This window comes from Hemiscyllium ocellatum, chromosome 35, assembly GCF_020745735.1.
Source record: "Hemiscyllium ocellatum isolate sHemOce1 chromosome 35, sHemOce1.pat.X.cur, whole genome shotgun sequence".
In the NCBI taxonomy this organism is placed as follows: domain Eukaryota; kingdom Metazoa; phylum Chordata; class Chondrichthyes; order Orectolobiformes; family Hemiscylliidae; genus Hemiscyllium; species Hemiscyllium ocellatum.
The window spans coordinates 19,398,851-19,425,869 of NC_083435.1; the positions used below are offsets into that span (position 1 = coordinate 19,398,851).

The window sequence follows — 27,019 nt, forward strand, 5'->3', positions numbered from 1 at the left end:
GCATGACTTCTCCAGAAGAGAAAACCTATTGATTTTCCCTCCAGGTGTTTGTCAGCTGCCCAAGCCAATCAAATAGAGAATTGAAATCCTTGGCAATAGTATTTGGCATCCAGCCAGTATGTAGCTGGAAAGAATTTCTGTAATGGAAACAAACCATGTGACACAAATGATCTGACAAAAACCCTAATTTGTGCAACACCAAGATTATAGTGCCCGCTTCTCAAAACACAAGAGTATTATTGTAATGTGCCTTTATGCCAGGGATTTCCATGCTCACTTATGATACTTAAAGCCATCTACCTAACACATCAAAAACTGCAGAGCTCGCCCCACTCTGCAAGGAAATCTCATGAACATGAATTTTGGGTGTCATAAATTCCAAGCATTGTAGCAGGATACATACAATGATTATGTACTCTAAAAGGTTAGGATCTATCCTCTAAAAGGCATGTGCAAATCATATCACACCAGTCACTACTGTATCTTGAAAAAGCACAATTAATTTTGTACAACGAGGCTACGATAATGATCAGATAATCTTAGATGTTGGTTAAGGGAGGTGTGTTGGAAAAGTCTTCTGTTCTTCAAAATGTTGCCATGCAATCTTTGACATACACTTGAAGGGGCAAACCGGTGCCTCAATATTGCATTTTGCAATAGATAGCATCTCTTCACAGTCAAGCCTTCCTAAGGAAGTGCACTGTAGTCTGGATTTTGTGCTCAGTCATTGGAGTCTGATTCAAATCTATTAACTTGTGGTAGAAAACCTGAATACCAATTAAACTATGACTGACACCAAGTGTGCTTTGCAGCCAAGGGGACTCTGGCTAGCGCTGTGACCTCAGACTGCCAATGACCCAGGGGTGATTCTAGCCCCAGGCGACTGTGTGGAGTTTGCACGTCCTCTGTGCTTGTGTGAGTTTTGATCGGGTGATTCAGTTTCCTCCCACAGATGTGCACGTTGGTGGATTAGCCATGCTAAATTGCCCCATAATGTCCAGAGCTACGTCAGTTAGGTGGATTAGCCGTGGTAAAATGTGGATTATGGTGATAAGGTAAGGATTTGGATCTGGGTGGGATATTCTTTGAAAGGTCAGCTGTAGACTCGATGGGTTGAATGGCCTCTTTCCACACTGTAGAATTTCTATGATTCTATTCTATGGTATCCTTCTCCAAACTTCATTGGCCATGACAGTAAACTACAGCACTGTGAACATAATTTCAGTCAAGCCCAACTAACTCAGAAGACATTTAGTATTAAACATGGGAGTGTGATATCTGTGTGGGTTAGGCTGTGTACATATCCAGTCAGACCAGCAGTGGGAACTCGGGAGCATATATTTAGAAAGAACTTCAGACACGTACCTGTCCAGCAGCAGTTTGATATCCTAAAGAAAAGTGAAAAACCAAAATAAAATAGAAGGTTATAACTTTCACATTTGACAGTTACGAGAAAGAATTGTCTGTATAATAAAATTATCCGCAAAGAACATGCAGTGAAAGTTCATTAATCAGACTTGTGTAGCACAACATGAGGTTTTTGATGTAACATACTAGCTGTTTGGAAGAATCCGTCGATAGAGTCATAGTGATATCCAGCATGGAAACAGACCCTTTAGTTTAACTTGTCCGTGCTGACCAGGTTTCCCAAACTGAATTAATCTGTTTGCCAGCCTTGGCCCATGTCCCTCTAAAATTTTACTATTCACATACCTGTCCAAAAGTCCTTTAAATATTGTAAATGTACCCACCTCTGCAATTTCTTGGTCAGCTTGTTACACATACACACACCACCCTCTGTGTGAAAATGTGGCTTTTCAGGTCCCTTTTAAATCTTTCCCCTCTCACCTTAAACCTCCCTCCTTTAGTTTTGGTCTCCCCTATCGTGGGGAAAAGACCATGGCTATTCACTCTACCTATACCCCTCATAATTTTATAAACATCCATAAGATCACCTCTCAGCCTCCTACACTCGAGGAAAAAGTAAGTCCTGGCCTATTCAGTCTCTGTAACATCCTCGTAAATCATTTTTGCACCCAGAATGAGTAGGAGCATTTCCTGGTCAGCCGGAACATAGTGGTCGCTGTGCTGCATTATCCTCCTGACGTTAAAAGGCTCCACATATATTAGCAATCCCATTCCTCATTCTGAGGGATTACCAGATGATACACTCAAAATACCAAACAGAAATTCACTGATTTCTTTTTAATTGGTACACCACCGCAGCACTGATGAGAACAGCATATCTGAACGTATGGAGAATCACAAATAGACCTAAAGAGTTTAGACCTAACACAAAGATTAATACAGATATGTTAGCACCTTCCCCATGCTCTGATCCCTTTGGTACTCCACTAGTCACTGCCTGTCACGCAGGGGATAAAAGAACCCATTTGTTCCTCCTCCTTGCTTCTTGTCTGCCAAGCAGCTGTCTTTCTATATCAGTACACTATCCCCAAGCCCATGCACTTTAACATTACATCCTAATCTCTAATGTGCGATCTTATTAAAAGCCTTCTGATAGTCCAAGTAAAGCAAGTTAATTTGCTCCCCTTATCGATTCTACTAGTTACATTTTTTGAAAGCTTCTAGTAGGTTTGTCAAACATTATTTCCTTTTCATGAACTCATGTTGCCTCTCTGATCCTGCCACTGTTTTCCAAAGGCTCTGCTATTTTATAATGGACCCTAGCATTTCCCCACTGCTGGCAGGTGAACCAGTCTATAATTCTATTTTCTTTCTACCTTTTGTTTTAAAAAATAGGTTGGTTACATTGGTGCTAAAAACCACGATGATTCAGGTATTTAATATCATTCCAGGACATAATAGCTTACAGTTTAGCACTCTGAAATAAATAGCTGCATATCTAATAGAGGGGGCTAGTCATGACTTACCAAAATTCCCCAGTTTGAGGAAGAGTGACAGATTAGACTTAGCAAATATTATACCACGATTTGAGAGAGAAGGGAGAGGGGCAATAGGGAACCACAGACCTTTAACAGGTCTGCTACCTGTTAAAAGTCTTAACAATGCACTTAGTAAACCATAATATGATTAAGATAAACTAACAATGGTTTACAAAAGGGAAATCCTATGTGACATTTATGAGGATACTTTGAGGATGTGACTGGGAGGGTAGGTCAAAGGGATCCAGTAATTTTAGTGTACTTGGATTTCCCAAAGGCAATCAAGAAGATGTTACACTAGACAAGGTTCATGGACTTTGGCGATGTACTGGTATAGAGGATTGGTTTATGGACAAGAAGCAGAAAATAGGGATAAATGGGCATTTTCAAGTGACTGCACTTGATAGGCTTAACTTGCTGCCAGGATCAGTGCTGGAACCTTAGCTACAGACTCTTTTACAGTCTGTACTAATGAGACAGAATAATGTATCTAAATTTGCTGACAAGACAAAGTTAAGTGGAAATGCAACACAATATAAAGTGGATGCAAAGAACAGTTAAGTGAATGGACAAGGCAACACTGAAGTTAATGGAAGTATGATGTTATTCACTTTGGTCATAAGAATGGAAAATCAGAATATTTTTAAACAATGTGAAACTTGTGAATATTGGTGTTCAAAGACATAGGTGAACTCTTACAGAGAAAGTAAGTTAACATGCAGGAACAACAAACAAAGTAGTTGGCCTGTGGCCACTATTGCACAGTGATTTGAGTCTTGCTGCAATTGAAGAGGACTTTGGTGAAATCACACCAAATACAATGCAGTTTTGATCCAAATATTTAGTAAAGGATATAGCTACACTAGAGGCAGTACAATAGAAGTTCACTAGAATGGCATCTAGGATAAAAGTATTGTCATCTGATTACAAGCTGTGTATTGGATCTATATTCTTTGGTGTTCATAAAGATTATGGAACATTTGGGGGTGAGGGTGGCAGGGTAAACACAATGCTTGTTTTGCTGTTTCTGGGAAGTATAATGATGAGAAGAAATCTCTTCACTCAAAAGGTTATCAATCTTTGGAATTCCCCATACTGTAAGGCATTGATAAGCTATAATTGAAGATACTTAAGGCTGAGATAAGACTTATTCATTTGATCTCTCAGAGAATCATCCAATATGGGCAGCGGACTGAAGTCCAAGATTAGCCATTGAACATGGAACCGTCTCAAAGGACTATATGTTCTCTAACTGTTCCAATCTCAAGTTCTCCAGTCACCCTTGGCTAAGCCGGAAACCCATGAGCTTCCAAATCAAGGTGGCATTTGTTCAAATCTGACGCATGACCAACCAACCTCTGACAATTCCATAAATCCCAACAACAACAAAAAAAGAGGGTCCTTCACTGCTACAGGTGAGATAGAAACCCAAGGTCTTATCTTCCTCATGAGGCGAATTTAAAATATCCCATCGCCTTTGTTGCCCTGGCTATTATTTATCCTTCAATCTCACTTGAATACCACCACAGTGCTGGTTATAGGAGCTTGTCGTGTGCAAAATAGTTGCATCTTGTCTGCAATTACAACAGTGACTGCACTCCAAAATACAAATGATATGGATGTTGTGTCAGGAATGCTGCTATGTAAATGCAAAATTGTTCAGTTTTTCATTGATTAACATTTTCCTCAAAGCGTATGAAGTACTGAGCAAAGAACACAGGTGAAAGGAGCAAATGGGGAAGGATACATTCGTTCCATCTTTCCCACAGATTGCCTTCTCACCTGGAGAAGCTCTAGAGGTTCCTTGAAACTTAGTTGCAACTGGACATCCCGAATGATTTGCTCAATTGAGGACATTTCCCGGTGGATCTTCTGCACGTTTTCTTGCAAGGGTTCAATGATTTGGCACACCTGCTGTTCAATCTTTGATTGCAGTTCTTGTTTCTTTTCATCCAAAAATTGATAGATGGCGAACAGATCGGCCTCAACCTGCTCCTTCAGCAGTTTGCCTTGCTCCTGGGTGAAAATTATCCAGTAAAGTCTATCAATATAAATTATTATTTTCTGAATAGTTGGAGTTACGGCTGCACGTCTAATTTGGTTGGCTAAGGCTTGCAGCTAACTAATAAAAACAAGCATTGGACAAAAAGATTAAGCATACATTCTGAGGAGACCTAACATCAGAGGTAAAGGCAGTCCCTGGTCAGTGCTCTGTGGAGATGAGACATTAACAGTCTTGTGACTGGCACTTTTACCAAGAAAGCTGATCTGCTGATTTCATCAATCATACCTTCATTTTTACCTCTGATGGCACTGTTTCAAAACAAAACCATGACTCCCCCTTTCACCCTAGGCATTCCTCCTGTTCAGCTCTCATCTTTGTTCACTGTTCCAGGTTCATCCAACAATGCAAAGAAAATCCCTAGCCTCTGCTCTTCATTGTAGACTGTGTCTCATCCTTGTCCTCTCCATCCTCACCTCCAATAGCAAGGGATAGAAGCTCCCAGATTAATGTCAATAAGACTGAGACCATGTGAACAGCTGAATCTGCCACTCCTCCCATTTCCAGGTACACACTAGGCCAACTGTCCTCGGAGGCTCCTCTCATTTTTTAAGCTTTGATCCTTCTTCAGTTTGACTCCCATCTCTACTCATTAGAACTTTATCCTGGCTCCAACATTAATTAGTATTGTTTACAGTTCTCTCTCCTCAGGTACTGTCTATCATTCCCTCAAATCTGCTGTCAGCACCCTCTCCTTAAATAAAGCAACAACCCTTTCCCAGTTCATGAGTAAACTATCACTCCATTTGCAACTGCCATTTCATTTCAGATCTCCTTGAATATGTTGTTATTTCTAGAACTCCATCAAATCAGCTTTCCTTTTCAGCCAAGTCTAACAAAAACAAACTATCCTTCATGTCTACAGCCTCTGATACTGTTGACCACACCGTCCTTTTCAACTCGGACAGCTGGGGAGGACTATATTTGACTGGTTCCATGCTCATCTATCTGATCATAGCTAGAATACAACTTGCAATGGCTTCTCTTTCTGTTTCTGTACGGTTATCTCTGGTGTCCTGATGAGGATTTATCCTTGATTGAAAACAAAAAGTGTTGGAGATTACAGCGGGTCAGGAAGCATCCATGGAGAGAAAATAAGCTACATTTTGAGTCTCGAGCTTCATCAGAGCTATCCTTGTTCTCCGCTTAATCCTCATGTGACACCTTGGGTAAATTCATACAGAAACATAGTCCCAGATTTCACCCGCATTCAGATAACACTTGGCTCTACCTCATTATCACTTCTCTTGATTTTTCCACTATCTGTAAATTATCAGTCTGGATAAACAGAAATATCCATGTATTAAATATTGAGAGGACCAAAGCACATCAAGTTTGCATCAGTGCTTACTGTGAAAAAGGACATGAAAGATATATAATGCAGGGAAATAGATGGTGACATCTTGAAAAATGTCCATATTATAAAGAGGAAGAAGTGCTGGATGTCTTGAAAAGTGGATAAATCCCCAGGACATGATCAAGTGTACCCTAGAACTCTGGGGGAAGCTAGGGAAGTGATTGCTGGGCTTCTTATTGAGATATTTAGATCATCGACAGTCACAGATGAAGTGCCAGAGGACTGGAGGTTGGCTAACGTACCGCTGTTTAAGAAAGATGGTAAGGACAAGCCAGGGAACTATAGACCAGTGAGCTTGACATCGGTAACAGGCAAGTTGTTGGAGGGAATCCTAAGGGACAGGATACAAATGTATTTGGAAGGGCAAGGACTGATTAGGGGATGATGTAGTCCACAACTTGAGGGCATAGGTTTGGGTGAGAGGGGAAAGATAAACAAGAGATCTAAGGGGCAACTTTTTCACACAGAGAGTGGTATGTGTATGGAATGAGCTGCCAGAGGAAGTGGTGAAGGCTAGTATAATTGCAACATTTAAAAGGCATCTGGATGGGAATATGAATAGGAAGGGTTTGGAGGATGTGGTCCAGGTGCTGACAGGTGGGACTAGATTGAATTGGGATATCTGGTTGGCATGGCCAAATTGGACCGAAGGGTCTCTTTCCGTCCTGTACATCTCTATGACTAGGTTTGACCTTTTTTACAAATTTCCCTTCCATTGCTGCTAAATCTATTCTTTTTGCTGGCAAATGTCTAGTGCTAGGCCAGTCTGCTTGTAATTTTGAGTGCTGTATTTTACTCAGACTTGAACTCCCACTTACCAGTACAGAGGTTCACTGAGGCCACCTATTTCCACCCATATCACACCTGCCTCAGCTCACGCCCTGTTGAAACATACAATCATACCTTTGTAACCCCTGGTCCTTATTATCCCAAAGCACATTTTTTCAGCTTCCCACATGCTGCCGTCTGTAAACCTGAGGTCACCTATAACTCTGATACTCATGTTATCCGTAGCACTAAGTACTGTCCCACCAACAATGTTCACTAAACTCCATTAGTACCAAATTAAGCAATGCCTTGATTTTAAAATATTATCTGTGGTTTTAAACTCTCACTGGCATTAGCACTCCTTATCTCAATAATTGTCTTCAGCTCCACAACCCTGAGATATCTGGACTCTAATTCTGGATCTGGAATTCCCTCCTTACATCTGATCTCTCAACTTCTCCAGTTGCTTCTTAAAATCTACTTCTTTCACTGAGCATTTAGTCATCCGCTTCATTATCTCTACATTACATCTTGTATTGTGATGTCCCTGTGAAGCACCTGGAGACTTTTATACAGGACACTATACAAATACAACTTGTTGCTCTACATTGAATAACCTGGTCTGATTTTAAACTTATACCTAGTTGTCCTAACCACTTCACCAGCGGAAAGACCTTCTCTCTAACATATTATCAAAGTCCTAAATACCTCAATGAATCATATCCTTAGAAACCTGCTAACATTGTGATGAATGTACACTACACTCCTTTCAAATTCAATTTATATTTTCTAAATAGAGATGTCCAGAATATACAGAGCACTCCAGTTATGGCCTAACTATTGCTTTGCAGAACTCAAGCTAAATTTATAGTATCACCTTTCAGATATAAAGACCAATATTCCACTCGCATTTTTTGCACATTTTTGATAATGTTAAAATATGGACATGGATCTCTAAAGCGCTTTTAAACTCCACCGTTTCCAACTTTTCAGCATTTGAACCATAATCAGACTTCTCAATTTTAATCCAAAACTACACTTAATAACTCTGCTTATAAAGCTAAGGATTCCACATGCTCCTTTTTTTTAAAAAAAAAACTTGTCTTACCACCTTCAAACACATCTGCATATTAAGAAAATTTCATGAATTAAATAAATGCCAGAGTGTCCCAGTAACGATACAACTTTTGCACAAAGACATTACTATACTAGAATATTTAGGTTCTTTGCTGAAACGTCATGTCATCCTCGACCGAGAAAGCCAGTGGATGAGACAAATCATATGACACTCACCTGTAATTTACAAATCTTTGCCTCTTCTTGGCTTTGGCTTTGACAGGCCTTCTCCTTTTGGGACTGGAGGAAGTTGACAGCCTGTCCCAATTTTTCCTGCAAGAGAAACAGTGAGTTTCATAACGATAGGTTTGTCCAGATTACCAAACTGAATAACATTAAGAAATCGGAGCAGGCTCCTTAAGTCTGCTCCATCATTCATCACAATTATGGGTAATAACCATTTGGATTCAGCTCCATTTTCCAGCCATTATTACGCTTCACGGCAAAGTGGGTTCAATGGGATAAATGGCGTACTCCAGCTCCTATGTTTCAATGTTTCCATTCAGGAAGTTCAAAATATAAAAGATTGCCAATTTAAAGCACAGATGAGGTGATTTTTTTTCCTCATAAAGATCATGGAATTATGGAACTTTCAGTATGTAAAGGTCAGAGTCATACAGCTTAGAACTGACCCTTTGTTCCAACCAGTCCATGCCAAACATAATTCTAAACTAAACTAATTCCACCAGCCTGCTCCTGGCCTATATCCCTCCAAGCCTTTCCTATCATGTAGCAAAAATCTCGATCTCCAACGGGGTCTCAAAGTTCCACAATCAGGTCAATAAACACTAGCAATCAATCTGGTTCTTTAAGACTTCACACTTTACTCCTCATGCAACTGGGCATAGATCATCCAGAAACAGAGATTAAACACTTTTGTGTTCCTCAGAAAAACTGTGCATGTGGCTTAAAACAAACACATTTTTATACTTTTCTTAAAGAAAGGTACAGACGATAATTGTACAGTGCATTCAGACAATTACCAATCAAATAATGAAATAGCTTCATTGACAGCAACACAGCCCAATGATTTTTCCTAGCAACCAACTTTGTTTTCCAACACTCAAGCCACTCTTATCTCAGGAACCAAGTCTTTGCACTTGCACTTGAAGGTCAATTAGGATGGCCAGTAATGTCCTACCTAGTCTAGTTATTTCTATGCTGTAAAGGAAGCATCGTCTGCTAATCTTTGTTGAGGCAGATTGTGCATAGTCAATTATCCAGCTTGATCAGGGTTAAAAGCCTGATGCAGCTTTTAGCAGAATTGTCAATTTGCAGCTAGAAGTCACTTTGTCATATTATTTGCATTAAGAAGCCATTTATTGCCACCTAAGTTAGAAAAAGCATGTGTTAAGTGCTTGTTCCTGACAATAACTAGTTACCTCAGCCTGTATTCAGTTTTCAGATCCTCATCTCCCCCCTTTGGTCATTCCATGACCACACCATAGGATGGGAGGGCAGACTAGATCAGTCTAATCAAATGGACATACTTCCACCTCCTCCGGGGAGGGAGCAGGGGTAGGCAATCGCTCCTCCCCATCTTTATCTGGATGGAGAAGAAGCATTTTCTCGGGGGAACGGATGTTGGCAACAGAAGCCATTACCTTGGCAATAATACATTTAACAATAGCAATGCCAGCAAAGAGGCAAATTAAAATAATACCAATATTCATGGCCAGATTTATCAACGAGTTGTACCATGAGCCAAAACCTGTATCTCCCCATCCAGGGCCTTCTGTCATTTGATTGACGAAGGTGCAAATGTTAACAACATGCTTCGTAGTATTCGCAATGAGGCCAGTAACCCCCATCATACACCTGTCTTTAACTATGGCACAAACCCCACTCTCTTTGGCAAGTAGGCAGTCAAGGGTGTACCGGCTTTGCTGGGAAAATAGATGTAAATCTGAGAGCATGTACTTAGCTCCTGCTAAATCTGAGGCCGTCTCGTTGCCCAAGAGGATGAGACCACAAATAAGATAATTTCAATTTTGATGGCTAATAATTCCTGCAGATCCTCCTAAGGAAGAGGTACTAAGAAATGCATAGCCCACAGAGTGATCTTTAGTGCTGCCCAAAGCCTTAGCACCCTTCCAATGCGTGCAGAATTCAGGAGAAACTGAACGTTTGTCAGGGAAACTCCAACATCATTCCCAGGTCATTGGACAGGGAATAGTAGTCAGGAAAAGTGTCCCTACAGCTACAGCACAGGGAGTACTTACTTCATCAAGGACAAAGAAGTTGGTCGCTTTGCCTTGGCTGAAGAAATAATGTCCAGGTTTAGTACAGACCATGGAGGGAGCTTCCCAATAAGAAGCAGGCCTGCCTTTGTGACTACCCCGAACATATGGGTAGTCCATGGCCACAAAGTATGGTTGTCCTGAGCACTTAAGGTGGAAGCTGCTCAAGAAAAAAAGTGGGCCTTTTGCGGGGAGATGCGGTTATTGACTCAGATTGGTTCCTTCCATCCCACAACTGGGAAGATGGAAGTGCCATTAGGGGTCTCATAGTGAAGGTGGGTGCCATTACCCATTCCACAAAGGGTTTGAATACCAGCAATAACAGAGACACACTTCTCCAGTAGGCATGTGCACGAGATGAGAGGTCCCACAGGAGAGCAGTAGCGGTTGGTACGATTGATCATAGCGCATAGTCTTAGTCACATTCACGTAAGTGCACCCCCATCCCTTACTGCAGCAACAATTGGGATAGGCTACCCCTGACTTATTCGAAGAAGTCCACAAGCAACTAGCAGGTTGGGATAAGTAATAGTCAGAAAAAATAATTATGTCTGGCAAACGCCTTAGAAGCATTCCATACTCCGTTGTTGGGATATGGGAAGAGGGAAAGGGGTCAGAGAGTCTTTTGCTGGATGTGAAGGCGTAATAGACCACTTCATCCTGGCTAATTATTTTATTGTGACTTTGAAGAAACAAATTGTTAGTGAAAGATCACATTTCCCCTTTTCTCTTTTGCGGCGTGCAGATTTAGACGTCTTTGAATAGGGGCAAGGTTTACCAGGGTTGCCCATAGCACAACTAAAATCAAACAAGCACATAACACCTTGACAGAGTAAAGACCATTGAGACTTGTTCTGTAAATAAACTGTCCAATCTTCTCGATGCAGTTGACCATTGCGACAGTTATTCTTGGTAACATTCCATGTAAAGGAATCAGTCTCTTGGCACACAAGAATATCTTTTCAGCATAAATGGTACACTGTCTCTGGTTGTTCAGGATCACACGGGTAAACAGTCCCTTCTTGAGCACCAATGCCGGTGACGGCAAGTCCATTTAGCAGGGTAAGTTCGATCTTCATCATAATGGTCGTTTCTGGATCAAGGATTGGGATATCTAAAACAGAAGGAGAATCACTAATCGAAACATGAAGCTTTATATTAGTAGTCTGGTTTGATTCAGATTCCTCTCTCGGTTCCCCATCGTCTCCATCTCCATCATCGCCCCCCCTGCAAGGGGCTCATGCGATGACCTTGCAGTGATGGAGGTGAACGCAGGCTGAGCGCCTGGCAACCTTAACAGCAATCGGGGTGGTGAGTAGGACCTGAAAAGGTCCTACCCATCGAGTTTGGAGGCCACGGCGTGTCCAATTCTTCATGAGAACATAAGAGCCTGGTTCAACAATCGGAACACTGTCAAGGGAGGGGAGCTTCTCATGAGCAGCAAGGACTTGGGAGTGAAGACCTTGCAAATGTTTAGTCACAGAGACAGTATAGGGGGACATGTCCTCAGTCATGTGGTGGAAGTGAATAGGGGAGGTGGCATCAGTCCAAGGTATGCAGAAAGCTTGACCGTAGACGATTTTGGCTGGGGATAAGCGAGTTTTATCCAGAGAAGTGCACTGTAGGTGAAACAACACCAATGGTAATAGCCTAGGCCAGGAAAGACTTGTCTCAGAAGTCAATTTGGCAAGTTTACTTTTCAGAATCTGGTTACAATGCTTCACAAGCTCTGCAGCCTGTGGGCGATAAGCAACGAGAGAGCATAATTCCTCATTAATATCACCAATAAAATGGGAGCCATGATCAGAAGATAAGCAAAAGGGAATCCCAAAGCGGGGAATAATTTCTTGGAGTAAAATATTTACAACAGTTTTGGCAGTAGCATTAGAAGTGGGGTAAGCTTCAACCCATCGAGAAAAAATGTCATCAATGACCAAAACATACTTATAAAGCTGACACTTTTGCAACTCAATGAAGTCAAGTCGAAGGGTTTGGAAGGGCCCTTCAGGGACGGGTGTCTGCCCCACCAGGCAAGGCACATCCTCGCCCGGGTTGTGTTCTTGGCAGGCGAGGCATCGAGCACTGACACTTTGGGCCATCTGCTGGAGGTGAGGGTGCCACCAGGTGGTCAAGAGGAGGTCAGATGTCGAGCGAGCACCAACATGTGTAGCATTGTGAAGACAATCAACGACCCATAAAGCAAGGGCATCTGACATACAAATTTGACCAGCCGGGCTCATTAACATTTCATTTGATGCCTTGAGTTTGCAAAGATGGCATGAGGTACAATTCAGATTGGTAATTTTGAGTTGGGAGGGGGACAACAAAAGGCTTTGGGAATGAGTGAGTGTGACACAATTTGGCACTTCGTTAGCATGAAGAGTTTCCAAAAGGCTCCTGAATTTAAAGTATAAATCATTACAGACTATAATTTGCAATTCCTTGAAATCCATGAATGAGTCATGGTGAAGCTGACCTGACTCCCCACAAATTGTAGTAAGACATTCACCCCCAAAATAGAACTGGGCAGGTCAGAAGTCGCCAGTGCACAGTCTCACTATTGCACCCTTATCCAGGAGCAGCAAAATTTAGGATATTGGGGAATGGGGGTACTGCTGGCAATTAGAAATGGCTTCTAGTGTCCTTCATAAAAATCCAGTCCTCCAAAGTTTTGTTTGCTTCGCTAATTAAAGGATCACTTGCCATCAACTGTGTACCTACTCCTAAGGTGCTGGCAAAGCCCAAGATGCAATACTTTTTGACTTGCAGCTGCAAAGTTGTGGTCACTTTGTTTTTATGTACATCCAACAAGACAAATATGAGCAATTATCTTATTGCTATTTCTGTATCCAGTTATCTGTAATGTGTAATTGGAATTGTGAACATTGAACTTATGCCAGTGTGTGTATTTGACAAGAAAGGTAGGTTTCTTTCTATTCAATGGATACTGCAAAGAATGCAACTTTTGAAGGAATTGTTTGTCTTGGTTAGTCATCAGTGAGGCATACTTAAGTCTGAATCATCCTCAGGAATATATGCTTTTGCACAATTCATTCATTTCGAGGCAGTCCATAATGGTTAAGGTTTAATGATACTGAACATACGTGAAAGAACAGGAGTCAGTACCTATTTTGGGCATATCATGCCATGACATGGTATTTCAGCTGTGGAAAAACTTCTAGTTGATATAACCAAAAATGTAACACTCTTCTAATAAAAAGGTGTTCTGCAGCATATCAAATTATTTGGTCATTTTACATCCAAACACTTTTTTTTCCCCCAAGTGAGGGAAACCCAGATGGAAGGTTATAGACAACAAGGAAAACTCTTAGGGTCTGATTTTGCAGAACATAATTTCTGCACCTGCTAGTCCCTGTTCATCCGCAAAACCATAAGATATCGGAGCAGATTTAGACTATCGACCCATCATGTCTGTTTCGCCAGCTGATCATACCTGAAGAGTTTCTCAATCCTATTGTACTAATTTCTCCCTGTAACATTTGATCCCTTTATTAATCCAAGGGATTATCTATGTCTTAAATATACTCAATGACTTGGCCTCCACAGACTTCAGTGGCAATGAGTTCCACCATCCTTTGATTGAAGAAATTCGTCCTTATCTCAGTTCTAAAGGGTTGTCCCTTCAGTCTGAAGTTGTCGTCTTAGGTCCTACTTGTGGAAATATCATCTCCACTCCACTCTATTCAGGCCTTTTTGTATTTTGCAATTTTTATTGCGATTCTACTCTCATCCTTCTAAACTCCATTAAGAACAGATTCAGAGTCCTCAACCAGTTCTTGTATGACATGCTCATCATTCCCAGGATCATTCTTGTGAACTTCCTCTGATGCCAGCAATTGTTCCTTCCTAAAAACACAAGGCACTGTGCAAACTGCAGTCTAACAAAGCCTTATACAACCTCAGCAGTACCCCACTGCTCATGTATTCTACCCTTCTCAAAATGAATGCCAACATTGCATTTGCCTTCCCAACTATGCACTGAATCTGCATGTTAACCTTAAGATTATCCTGAACATGGACTCCTTTGTTTTTAAGATTTTTGAAGCCTTTGCCCATTGTATTTCATCTGCTATTTATTTGCCCATTCTCCATGCCTGTCCAAGTCCTTCTGCAGCCTCCTCGCCTTCTCAGCGATATCTGTCCCTTCTATCTTTGTGTCATCTGCAAACTCAGCAACAATACTGACACGTCCTTCATCCAGCTTGCTAATGTGTTACATGAACAATTGTGGTCCCAATACTGACCCAAATGGAACCACACTAGTTTACTAACTGCTATCTTCAAAACGACCCCATTATCTCCACTTCTTACCTTGTGTTGGTGAGCCAAATCTCTATCCATGTCAACATCTTTCTCCAAACACTCTGGGCTCTTGTTTAGCACTCCTTGTCAAAAGCCTTCTTGAAATTCAAATCGAACACATCCACTGGGGAATGTTGTTATTTTCTTATCTACATACACATCCTTTCTTTAATTGTGAAATGGATCATATGCAATATTTATTTAAAAGGAATAAAATGTATGTAGACCTAACTATTCTTTGACAACTGTGAGACAAATGGCAAAGAAATGGCTGGAACTAATGAATATTGCTCTGGAGACATGAGCTCTAGAACTTGCTGCATCATAGCCAAGCTGTTCCAGTTTAGCTACAATGCTGGCATTTTCCCAACAAAGGGGAAAATTGCCCAAGAGGTATAAAATCATGAGGAGCGCGGATAGGATAAATAGACAAAGTTTCTTCCCTGGAGTGGGGGAGTCCAGAACGAGAGGGCATAGGTTTAGGTTGAGAGGGGAAAGATACAAAAGAGACATAAGGGACAACTCTTCTACGCAGAGGGTGGTACCGACCTGGTTCAGTAATGTCTTTTCAGGAACGAAATCTGCTGTCCTCACTAGGTCTGTCCTGCATGTGTCTCCAGACACACAGCATATGACTGACTGACTGACTGACTCTGGGCAATTAGGAATTTAAAAAATGCTAGTCCAGCTAATGACATCAATAAATGAATTTAAAAAATACACTGGACATTCCTGACGAGTGTAGAGTCCAGAAGCAGGGATCACAGTCTAAGGGGATAGAACCATTTATGACTGAGATGGGGAGAAATCTCATCTCCCAGAGAGTGGTGAGACAGTGGAATTGTGTGTCAGGGAAAGTGGTGGAAACCAAAGCATTGAATGTTTTCAAGAAAGAGTTATATAGTTCTTAGTCCTAAAAAGATCAAAGGGTATATGGAAAAAGAAGGAACAGGGGACTGAGTTGGATAATCAGTCATGATCATATCAAACATTACAGCAGACTTGATGGGTTAAAAGGCCTACTGCTGCTTCTGTTTTCTGTGTTTCTATGATATAGTTTGCTTCTTTGTTCTTGTTATCAAAGTATATAATCTCACATTATACTTCATTTTGTTGCCCACTCAACCTGCTTCTACCTCCACAGCATCTGTGTCTTCTCTGCAGTGTACATTTCCACACAGCTTGCTACTGTCAGCAAATGTGAACATATTCTCTCAATGTTCAACTAAGTCATTAATATAGATCGCAAATAGGTGAGTACAGATTCTTACAGAATTCTATGAGCTACACCATGCCAACTTAAAAATATCCCATTTACCCTGACTTTCTGTTCCTGTCTGTTCATCAATTCCCTATCCACACTGACATATTACAAGCTCCAAACTTGCTAATTTTGTGTGTCTACCTTTCAAGTGACAAGTTATCCAATGTTATTTGAAAAACTAAGTGGTCTACATCTAAACACCCCTTTCACCTATCCTAATAGCTATATCCTTTCTCCCTTCCTTGAATGAATTATCAAGAGGAGTAGCAAGTTCATTGCCATGACAGATTAATGAAAATTGATAATAATATGTAGCATGTTAGGGCAGCCCATGTGACAAGAGAAGTGGAGTTAACATATCAAATCAATCACCTTTCATCCTGACAATACTGCTGGAAGTCAAGCGTCAGTGCTCTCTCTCTTCAGAGGATACGTAACATGCGAATGGCACCAGCTTTTTGTTTACATCCGATTTCCAGGATTCCAAGTATTTTGCTTTCTTTTTAGTGTTACATAACATTTAATATGAGCAGTTAAATTAAAACATATTTAAAGATGACATATTGATATTCTAAAGAGGCTTTTAAAACAGCAAAGGAGAGTGCAAAAATCAAAGCTCATTGTTTTTCACGGAAGGGTGAACGAGTGTAGCTGCAACTGAATAGTGTGGGGGTTACTTAGCAGCTGTTGTGGGTAAGGGAAAATATCACACAAGTAACATACCAACAGTAAGAGTAAAAATACTTCCTGTGCATCCCCTAACATAGAGAAAAAGCGTCCAGCAAGAAGATACAGAGACAGAGAGAGATGGAAGTGTGCAGTTAGGAAAGTTGGGTTAGAAATCAGACATTATCTTGCTGAATGGCAAAACAGACTCAGTGAGTGAAAAACTCATGCTAACTCCTTGGATTAAACATGGCTTCTGAAGCAGGATTGAGAGATTTGTCTTTGCAAAGGGTTTAGGAAAACAATTTCATAGACAGAATATAATAGGATAAAGGAGGGGACAGGTGGATAAAGCAAAGGTGGAAAAGGCGACAAAAAGAAGATTAGAACTGGGTGAACCAAGGATTTCAGGACATGAACCAAAATGTTAAAAGGTGACATACTGAAGAAATTAGACATGGAGATGGATAAGGGTCTCCCCATCCCATGCACAGTTCCCTCTGCCTGTGTATATTCTAAACCCCTCTTCCTGCCCCAAACATTTACCTCAATCATCTTCCTGTCCCTGGTATATCTTGAGCTCTCTTTCCTGCCACTTTTTAATCCTATAATACCATAGGCTATAAGATATCGGAACAGAATTAGGCCATTCGGTCCATGTGGTCTGTTCCACCATTCGATCATAGTGTTTGTATTTCTCAACCCCTGTGATCCTTGATCCCCATACCAATCAAGAACCCATCTATCTCTGTTTTAAATACATTCAATGACAGTCCTATGCAGCAATGAATATCACAGATTAACCACCCGCAGCTGAACAAATTCCTCCTTCTTTCAGTTCTAAAAGGTTGCCCCTTCACTCCGAGGCTGTGCCCTCGGGTCCTAGTCTCTCATATCAGTGGAAGCATCTTCTCCACTCTATCCACACACTCAGTATTCTGTAAGTTTCAATCAGATCTCCCTTCAATCAAGTGCTGACCCAGAGTTTGAACTGTTCCTCATGATGATAGGGAATAAAAGGGCTGGGTATGGGCTCTTGCCAGGGGCCCACCCGCTTGCCTTCTTTATTTTACTTTTGCTTCTGCTCTTGTCTTTCGCTTTACTTTCCTTTTCTTTTGGTCTTTATTTTCTTCTTTTCCATAGTGGGCTGATAGCAGCACTGGCATGACCGGGCTGTCGGCAGATGCGGCTTCTCCCGGCAATAGCAGATGGCCACAGACAGGATGGTTCTCCTGGTAACAGGAAGGTGGCAGCAGCGAGTACCTTGTCCCACCATGCAGGGCCTGTGGCAGCTGCAGCAAGGTCATTCCCCCGCAAGCCCCCCCTCCTCCCCCACCGGGGCTGCTGCTGGCAGCAGTGAGGTGTTCTCCCGATGACAGTCTCAGCAGTACATTTTTGCTCTAATATTCTAGCTCTCTTGAACACAGATATCAGATCTTAGGATCATTCAGGAGGCACAGGGGGTTATTGACAGGAGTTACAGGGAGGTAGTCACTCCTCAGGTACAAGAAAAAGGCAGATGGGTTACAGTCAGGGGACGGGAAGGGAAAGGGAATCGGCAGGCAGTGCAGAGATCCCCTGTGGCCATTCCCCTCAACAATAAGTATACCGTTTTGGCTACTGTTGGGGGGGGGGGGGGGGGGGGGGGGGACTTACCAGGGGAAAGCAATGGGGTACAAGGCTCTGGCACAGAGTCTGTCCCTGCTGCTCAGAAGGGAAGGGGGAAGAGGAGCAGAGCAGTAGTCATTGGGGACTCCATAGTTAGGGGGACAGATAGGAGGTTCTGAGGGGACAAGAGAGACACACAGTTGGTGTATTGCCTCCCAGGTGCCAGGGTCCGTGATGTCTCTGATCGTGTTTTTGGGATCCTTAAGGGGAAGGGGGAGCAGCCCCAAGTCATGGCCCACATAGGCACCAACGATGTAGGTAGGAAGAAAGATGGGGATTTAAGGCAGAAATTCAGGGAGCTAGGATGGAAGCTTAGAGCAAGGGCGAACTGAGTTGTTAGGATTAAATTAGATTACTTAGTGTGGAAACAGGCCCTTCGGCCCAACAAGTCCACATTGACCCTCCAAAGAGCAACCCACCCAGGCCCATTCCCCTACAATTACCCCTTCACCTAACACTACGGGGGGTAATTTAGCATGGCCAATACACCTAACCTGCACATTTTTAGATTGTGGGAGGAAACCGGAGTACCCGGAGGAAACCCACGCAGGCATGGGGAGAATGTGCAACTCCACACAGAAAGTTGTCTCTGGTTTGTTGACCATGCCACATGCTAGTGAGGCGAGGAATAGGGAGAGAGAGGAGTTGAATATGTGGAGGATGGTGCAGGAGGGAGAGTTTTGGATTCTTGGAAAATTGGGGCTCTTTCTGGGGTAGGTGGGACCTCTACAAGCAGGATGGTCTTCATCTGAACCAGAGGGGTACCAATATATTGGGGGGGGGGGAATTTGCTAAGGCTATTGGGGTGGGTTTAAACTAATCCAGCAGGGGGATGGGAACCAAAATTGTAGCTTGAGTATAGAAAAGGTTGAGAGTAGGAAGGTCCAAAAGCAAGTTTCAGGGACACAAGATGGCACCGGCAAGCAAGAAGTGGGTTTGAAGCGTGTCTACTTCAATGCCAGGAGCATCTGGAATAAGGTGGATGAACTTGTGGCATGGGACTTCGATGCTGTGGCCATTTCGGAGACATGGATAGAGCAGGGACAGGAATGGTTGTTGCAGGTTCCAGGATTCAGATGTTTCAGTAAGAACAGAGAAGATGGTAAAAGAGGGGGAGGCGTGTCATTGTTGGTCAAGGACAGTATTGCAGTTGCAGAAAGGATGTTGGGGGACTTGTCAACTGAGGTAGCATGGGCTGAAGTTAGAAACAGGAAAGGAGAGGTTAGCCTGTTGGGATTTTCTATAGGCCTGCGTATAGTTCCAGAGATGTAGAGAAAAGGATAGCAAAGATGAGTCTCGATAGGAGTGAGAGAGACAGGGTAGTTGTCATGGGGACTTCAACTTTCCAAATATTGACTGGGAATACTATAGTACGAGTACTATAGATGGGTCAGTTTTTGTCCAGTGTGTGCAGGAGGGCTTCCTTACACAGATGTTTGCAGACCAACAAGGGGTGAAGCCACATTAGATTTGGTACTGGGTAATGAGCCCAGTCAGGTGTTAGACTTGGAAGTAGGTGAGCACTTTGGTGATAGTGATCACAATTCTGTTATGTTTGCTTTAGTGATAGAAAGGGATAGGTGCATACCACTGGACAAGAGGGGAAAGGCAATTACGATGTGATTAGGCAAGATTTAGGAAGCATAGGATGGGTAAGGAAACTGCAGGGGATGGGCACATTAGAAAGTGGAGTGTATTCAAGGAAAAGCTTCTGAGTGTCCTAGATTACTACGTACCTGTCAGGCAGGGAGGAAGGTAGTTTACAAAGGAAGTGGAATCTCTGGTTGAGAGGAAGAAGAAGACTTATGTTAAGATGAGATGTGAAGGCTCAGTTAGGGCGCTTGAGGATTACAAGGTAGCCAGGAAAGACTAAAAGAGAGAGCTCAGAAGAGCCACGAGGAGACATGAGAGGTTGTTGGCGCATAGGATCAGGGTAAAGCCTAAGGCTTTCTATAGGTATTTAAGGAATAAAAGAATGACGAGAGTAAGATTAGGACCAATCAAGGATAGTAGTGGGAAGTTGTGTGTGGAGTCAGAGGACATAGGGGAAGCACTACATGAATATTTTTCGACAGTATTCATTATAGAAAATGACAATGCTGTCGAGGAGAATACTGAGATACAGGCTACTAGACTAGGTGGGATTGAGGTTCACAAGGAAGAGGTATTAGAAATCCTGCAGAGTGTGAAAATAGATAAGTCCCCTGGGCCAGATGGGGTTTATCCTAGGATCCTCTGCGAAGCCAGGGAGGAGATTGCCGAGCCTTTGACATTGATCTTTAAATTGTCATTGTCTACAGGAATAGTGCCAGAAGACTGCAGGATAGCAAATGTGGTTCCCCCGTTCAAGAAGGGGAGTAGAGACAATCTTGGCAATTATAGTTCAGTGAGCCTTACTCCAGTTGTTGGCAAAGTATTGGAAAAGGTTATAAGAGATAGGATTTATAATCATCTAGAAAAGAATAATTTGATTAGGGATAGTCAGCACGGTTTTGTGAAGGGTAGATCGTGCCTCACAAATCTTATTGAGTTCTTTGAGAAGGTGACCAAACAGGTAGATGAGAGTAAACTGGTTGATATGGTGTATCTAGATTTCAGCAAGGCGTTCAATAAGGTTCTCCACAGTAGGCTATTGAACAAAATGCAGAGGAATGGGGTTGTGGAAGATATAGCAGTTTGGATCAGTAATTGGCTTGCTGAAAGAAGACAGAGGGTGGTGGTTGATGGAAACGTTCATCCTGGAGTCCAGTTACTAATGGGTCCACTGCTGTTTGTCATTTTTATAAACGACCTGGATGAGGGCGTAGAAGGGGGACTTAGTAAATTTGCAGACGACACTAAGGTCGGTGGAGTTATGGATAGATTAGATTAGATTACTTACAGTGTGGAAACAGGCCCTTCGGCCCAACAAGTCCACACCGACCCGCCGAAGCGCAACCCACCCATACCCCTACATATACCCCTTACCTAACATTACGGGCAATTTAACGTGGCCAATTCACCTGACCCGCACATCTTTGGACTGTGGGAGGAAACCGGAGCACCCGGAGGAAACCCACGCAGACACGGGGAGAACGTGCAAACTCCACACAGTCAGTCGCCTGAGTCGGGAAATGAACGCGGGTCTCAGGTGCTGTGAGGCAGCAGTGCTAACCACTGTGCCACCGTGCTGCCCACCTGCCACCGTGCCGCCCACTGCCACCGTGCCGCCCACAAGTGAAGAAGGATGTTGTAGGTTACAGAGAGACACAGATAAGTTGCAGAGCTGGGCTGAGAGGTGGCAAATGGAGTTTAATGCGAACAAGTGTGAGGTGATTCAGTTTGGTCGGAGTAACCGGAATGCAAAGTACTGGGCTAATGGTGAGATTCTTGGCAGTGTAGATGAGCAGAGAGATCTCGGTGTCCTGGTACACAGATCCTTGAAAGTTGCCACCCAGGTTAGTAGGATTGTTAAGAAGGCATTCAGTGTTTTAGCTTTTATTACTAGAGGGATCGAGTTCCGGAACCATGAGGTTATGCTACAGCTGTACAAAACTCTGGTGTGGTCGCACTTGGAGTATTGTGTACAGTTCTGGTCACCACATTATAAGAAGGACGTGGAAGCTTTGAAAAGGGTGCAGAGGAGATTTACTAGGATGTTGCCTGCTATGGAGGGGAGGTCTTATGAGGAAAGGCTGAGGGACTTGAGGCTGTTTTCATTGGAGAGAAGAAGGTGACTTAAAGAGAGACATATAAGATAATCAGAGGGTTAGATAGAGTGGACAGTGAGAACCTCTATCCAAGTATGGGGACGGCGAGCACAAGGGTGCATAGCTTTAAATTGAGGTATGATACATATAGGATAGTTTCTTAACTCAGAGAGTAGTAAGGGTATGGAATGCTTTGCCTGCAACGGTAGTAGATTCCCCAACTTTAAGCGTATTTAAGTCGTCATTGGACAAACATATGGACGTACATGGCATAGTGTAGGTTAGATGGGCTTCAGATTGGTATGACTTGTCGGCACAACATCAAGGGCTGAAGGGCCTGTACTGCGCTGTAATGTTTTATGTTTTATATTGCACTTTCCTAACTGTCAACTGAACCTGCACACTAACTTTAAGCGAATCCCGAACAAGGACTCCCAAATCCTTTGTGCTTCAGAGTTTCCAAGCCATTCCCCATTTAGAAAATAGTCTTCACCTCTGTTCTTCATATCAAAGTGTATAACATCACACTCTCCCACATGGTATTTCATCTGTCACTTCCCTACCCACTCTCTTTGCCAATCCAAGTTCTTCTACAGCCTCACTGCTTCCCTGTCGCTCTGCCTATCTTTCTGTCATCTGCAAACTTTGCAATAATGCTCTCAGTTCCTTTCTCAGATCATTTCTGTATTATGTAAAGAGTTATGGTCCCAATGTGGACCGCATTTTGACCTCCATTCATCACCAGCTGGCATCCCTTTATCCCCACTCTGTCTTCTGCCAGTCAACCAATCCTCTAATACTTTGCCCCTAACACCATGGTGTGTTATCTTATTTAGCAGCATCTTGTGCAACACCTTGTCAAAGGCCTTCTGGAAATCCAAACAGTTCACATCCAGTGGCTCTCCTTCATCTAACATGCTCATTGCCTCCGCCAAGAATTTTAACAGATTTGTCAGCGCTAGCCTCCCCTTGACGGAGTTTTGTCGACTCAGCACTATTTTTACCATACACTGCCAAGTGCTCTGCAATCTAATCTTTAATAATGGATTCTAAAATCTTACCAATGACCACGGTCAGGCTAACCAGCCTATAGATTCCTGTCTTCTGCCTCTCTCCCTTCTTAAACAGAGGAGTAACAGTGTATGGTATAGCAAGGAGTTTTCCAATTTTGCTACCTCAGCTTGAGCCCTCTTTACAGGAATGATTGACAGCTTTGCCAATTGGTGATCAATTCAAGCATTTGACACCCAAACAAATATGTCCATTATAGTCACCAATTGCAACAAAAGCTTTAATTCTTGTTTGTTGACCAGCATGAGTTTGCAGATCTTGAGAGGTTTGTCCTTTAAGGCTGATCCCAGGAAGAAATCGATTATTTCTGACTCAGTGATGGTAGGGAGAGAGGTAAATTTCCTCGAGTATTGATTTTCACTTCCTTTACCAACCACCAAGCTTCGTTCCTAGCGCACACTCCTTATTTTCAGCCTTTTTACCATGAGCATCAGGGCCCCTTCCACGAACTACCGCAGCCTCAGCCCCACCCAAGGCCACTGGAGCCAAACCACTGCAGAAACCTCCTCTACCACTGGGACTGTCCACCATTTGGTGCCGTCTTTACAGCATATATCTTCCAAACCCTCAAACTCTTCCGCCCAGAGGAACAAGGGTAGCAGATACATGAGAACACCACCACCTGAGTTCCCCTCAAAGCCACTCCCCATCCTGACTTGGACATACGTTGCTGTCCCTTCATGGTTGCCTGGAATCCCCTCCTGAAAGGCATAGTGGGTCTACCTTGAGCGTGTGGACTCCATCTCACCACATTCACAAGGGCAACTCGGGTTGGGCATTAAGTGCTAGGCCGGGAATAAATAAACAAAACATTCTCATATTTACCCCACACATCTTTCAGCCCTTTTCCTCTCTATTTGTACATCCACAACCTTCTTACCTTGTACAGGACAGCAGCCTCCTCGACAGGGATGAAGCTGTGGCCCTGGTGTTCTTTTGCACAGGAGCACACCACGCAGATGGCTGCCTGACAGTCCTGGCAGAACAGCTTGCGGCGCTCCTCGTGCTGTTGGCAGTAGAAGGTTGGGTGACCCTGGCGAGGTTGGAGGTTAAGCTCCCTCACCCCCTCCACAATATTGGCCAGCATGCGGTTCGGCTTCAGCTTCTTCTCGTGGAACTCCTCCCTGCACTCAGGGCAGGAGTAGAAAGCACCACCCTGCTCCCAGGTCTTGGAGATACAGAGCCGGCAGAAATTGTGTTCACATTCCAGTGCCACCGGCTCCTGGAAGAAATCCAGGCAGATGGAGCAGGTCACTTCACTGAAGAGGCGGTTCACATGATGGTTCGTAGCCATTCTCAAAACAATTTGCAACGTCCATCCAATTCCAAGCTCTCTCAACTATCCACCTTAATACAGATTTAAAAAGTCAAAATTAATGAGTAAACATTATAACTTACATTCCCTCTCAGCTTCATTTCTGAAAAGTTTCAATTTTTAATCATATAGTCAGCTATGATTTAATGGGTAGCACTCTCATCTAAATTGAAAGGCCTTAGGTTCAACATAAACTCAAGAGGCTTCAGCCCACAGTCTAGGCTGTTACTGGTCACAACCTCAGGGAGTGCTGCTCTGTCAGAGGTACAGGTTTTCAGGTGAGTTATTAAACTATGTTTCCTGTCTATCCTCTGAAGTAGGCAAAAAAAGACCTTGCAACATTTTGAAAGCTGAGGAGTTGTCACCTGTACTCTGATCAATATTTGTCTTGTAATCAGTAAAATACCAACTTTCACATTTTATGGCACTTTGTGTGCAAATAACCTGCAGTGTTTCCTGCAAAATATAATTGACTATTCCTTAATTTGTCCTTTATTGATTGTAAAGCACCAAGGGACATCCAAATAATATGAAAGCCACTCTACAAGCTGATAGAGATAACTGCATGAGAGGCCCATTGGCCCATAATGCCTTTGCTCAAACAATAAAAATATAATTTTGCTGCCCCTTTCTCTTCAATTAGTTTTGCGTCTTTCCTGCATCATACATTTCTACAGCTTGTCTTAAAAATCAACAATCACTCCTTTACCCTCTTTCCAATTAGACAGAACATTAAATTCTCCAACTACTCTCGATGTAAACTCATTACTAAAACACTCTCAGTACATCTACTCCCTTTACGATTTTGAGTTGTGAGCACTTTGTCACTGACATTCAATTGGTAGTGCAGTGGTAATGTTGCTGGATGAATAACTCCAAGACTCCATTACTAGTCTTGAATTGAAAGCTATCCTCAGTCTAATGGACATTAGAGAAGGAAACTGCTGCCCTTACCTGGTCTGGCCTACATGTGACTCCAGACTCTCAGCAATGTAACTGACTCTTAACTGCCTGCTGGGATTGTCAATACATACCAGTTATCCAGCGATGTCCTCATCCCGTGAATGAGTTAAAAAAAAAGTTGTGGTGACCACAGACACTATCCTCACTTACTGATGGAAAAAAACCTCGTTGATTTCCAATTCCTTATCTGGTTTGACCTAAAAGTGACACCGGGTCCACAGCAATGTGTCTGACTCCAAGTGATACCTTTTACTCCCTGAAATGACGCTATAGCAAAGCCAGTTCAAAGAATGGGGAACAAATGCTGTTCTCACATCCCATGAAGAAATGAATGAAGTAAACTCATGCTCTTACCTAACTTAAAGAGGCGGGGGAGGGATGGAAAGAGATGAACTTTGATTAACTCTCAACTCGGTCTTTCCCTTCCAAAAGGACAAGACACCAATAGCAAATATCTCCCTCCCAACCTCCAGAAATTCCTCCTGAGGATACTGAACCCAGCTAAAATGATAGTCATTCCAGACACAGACAACAATTCCACGGCTTAATACATGGATAGATTCGGGGTAGTTTGAGGGAAAGGTTGACCACCACCTGCCTTGTGCCACTCTCAGCTGCTGCGATTTTCCAGAAGTTTCCACTTCAATGACAGGAAAGAAACTTGGAGATGGATCAATTTTGATTTAGAAAGCGGACAGCAGGAGATGAGAAAAGGGGAGGCTGCAAGGCAGCATTGATATAGACATAAATGCCCGTTAATTTATATATAAACGTGACTGCAGGGGAAAAGATAAAGGTAAGCTGAAATTGCAGTTTCCATTCATATGTAAATAACCATTAATCAATGTGATTTTTTTTAGGGTGGGGAGAGGGGGAGCAAATAGAAGGGTAAAGTTGAAAAGCAGCTTTGACATAGACATTAATGTCCATTAATCGAAACATAATTTGGAGGAAAAGATAATGGGAGGCTTACAAAGCAGTTTGATGTATACATTAATACCCATTAATCGAAATATAAATACAACTTTGGGGGTAAGAGATAAGGGGTGGCTTAAAAAGCAGTGTTTGACATACACATTAATGCCCATTAATCGAAATATAAATGCGACTTTGGGAGAAAAGATAAGGGGAGGCTAAAAAGCAGTGTTTGATGTATACATTAATGCCTATTACTGTAATCGAAATATAAATACGACTTTGGGTGGGAAAAGATAAGAGGAGGATTAAAAAGCAGTGTTTGATGTATACATTAACGACCATAAATCGAAATGTAAATACGGCTTTGGGAGAAAAGATAAGGTAAGGATTAAAAAGCAGTGTTTGATATAAACATTAATACCCATTAATTGAAATATGAATATGAGTTTGAGAGAAAAGATAAGGGTAAGCTTAAAAATCAGTGTTTAATACATACATTAATCAAAATATAAATACGATTTATAAATAAGTCTCACGTCTGTCGTCTGCAAGGAGTTAGAAAGGATTCTGAGGGATAGAATTTATGACCATTTGGAAGAGCATGGCTTGATTAAATGCAGTCAACATGGCTTTGAGAGGGGCAGGTCATGCCTCACAAACCTTATCGAGCTCTTTGAGGATGTGACTAGAAAA

At 42.5% G+C, this 27,019-nt stretch overlaps 1 protein-coding gene across 4 annotated transcripts in view; it reads right to left on the reverse strand.

Annotated features, from left to right (window-relative positions):
- LOC132832462 (zinc-binding protein A33-like) overlaps positions 1–27,019 on the reverse strand; it is a 41,149-nt gene that overhangs the window by 11,279 nt on the left and 2,851 nt on the right. For 2 of the 4 annotated variants that reach the window (XR_009646942.1, XM_060850486.1), the window contains exons 2-5: positions 24,011–24,477; positions 8,387–8,482; positions 4,689–4,922; positions 1,366–1,388 (exon numbers count right to left, since the gene is read on the reverse strand). Coding sequence is in view for 3 of the 4 variants with exons in the window: in XM_060850486.1 (XP_060706469.1) it covers positions 1,366–1,388; positions 4,689–4,922; positions 8,387–8,482; positions 24,011–24,424 (767 nt within the window). In the remaining variant the exon portion in view is untranslated. Of the gene's footprint in view, positions 1–1,365; positions 1,389–4,688; positions 4,923–8,386; positions 8,483–11,272; positions 11,564–24,010; positions 24,478–27,019 lie in introns of those variants that run through there. The other 2 variants (XM_060850487.1, XM_060850488.1) reach the window with 2 other exon arrangements.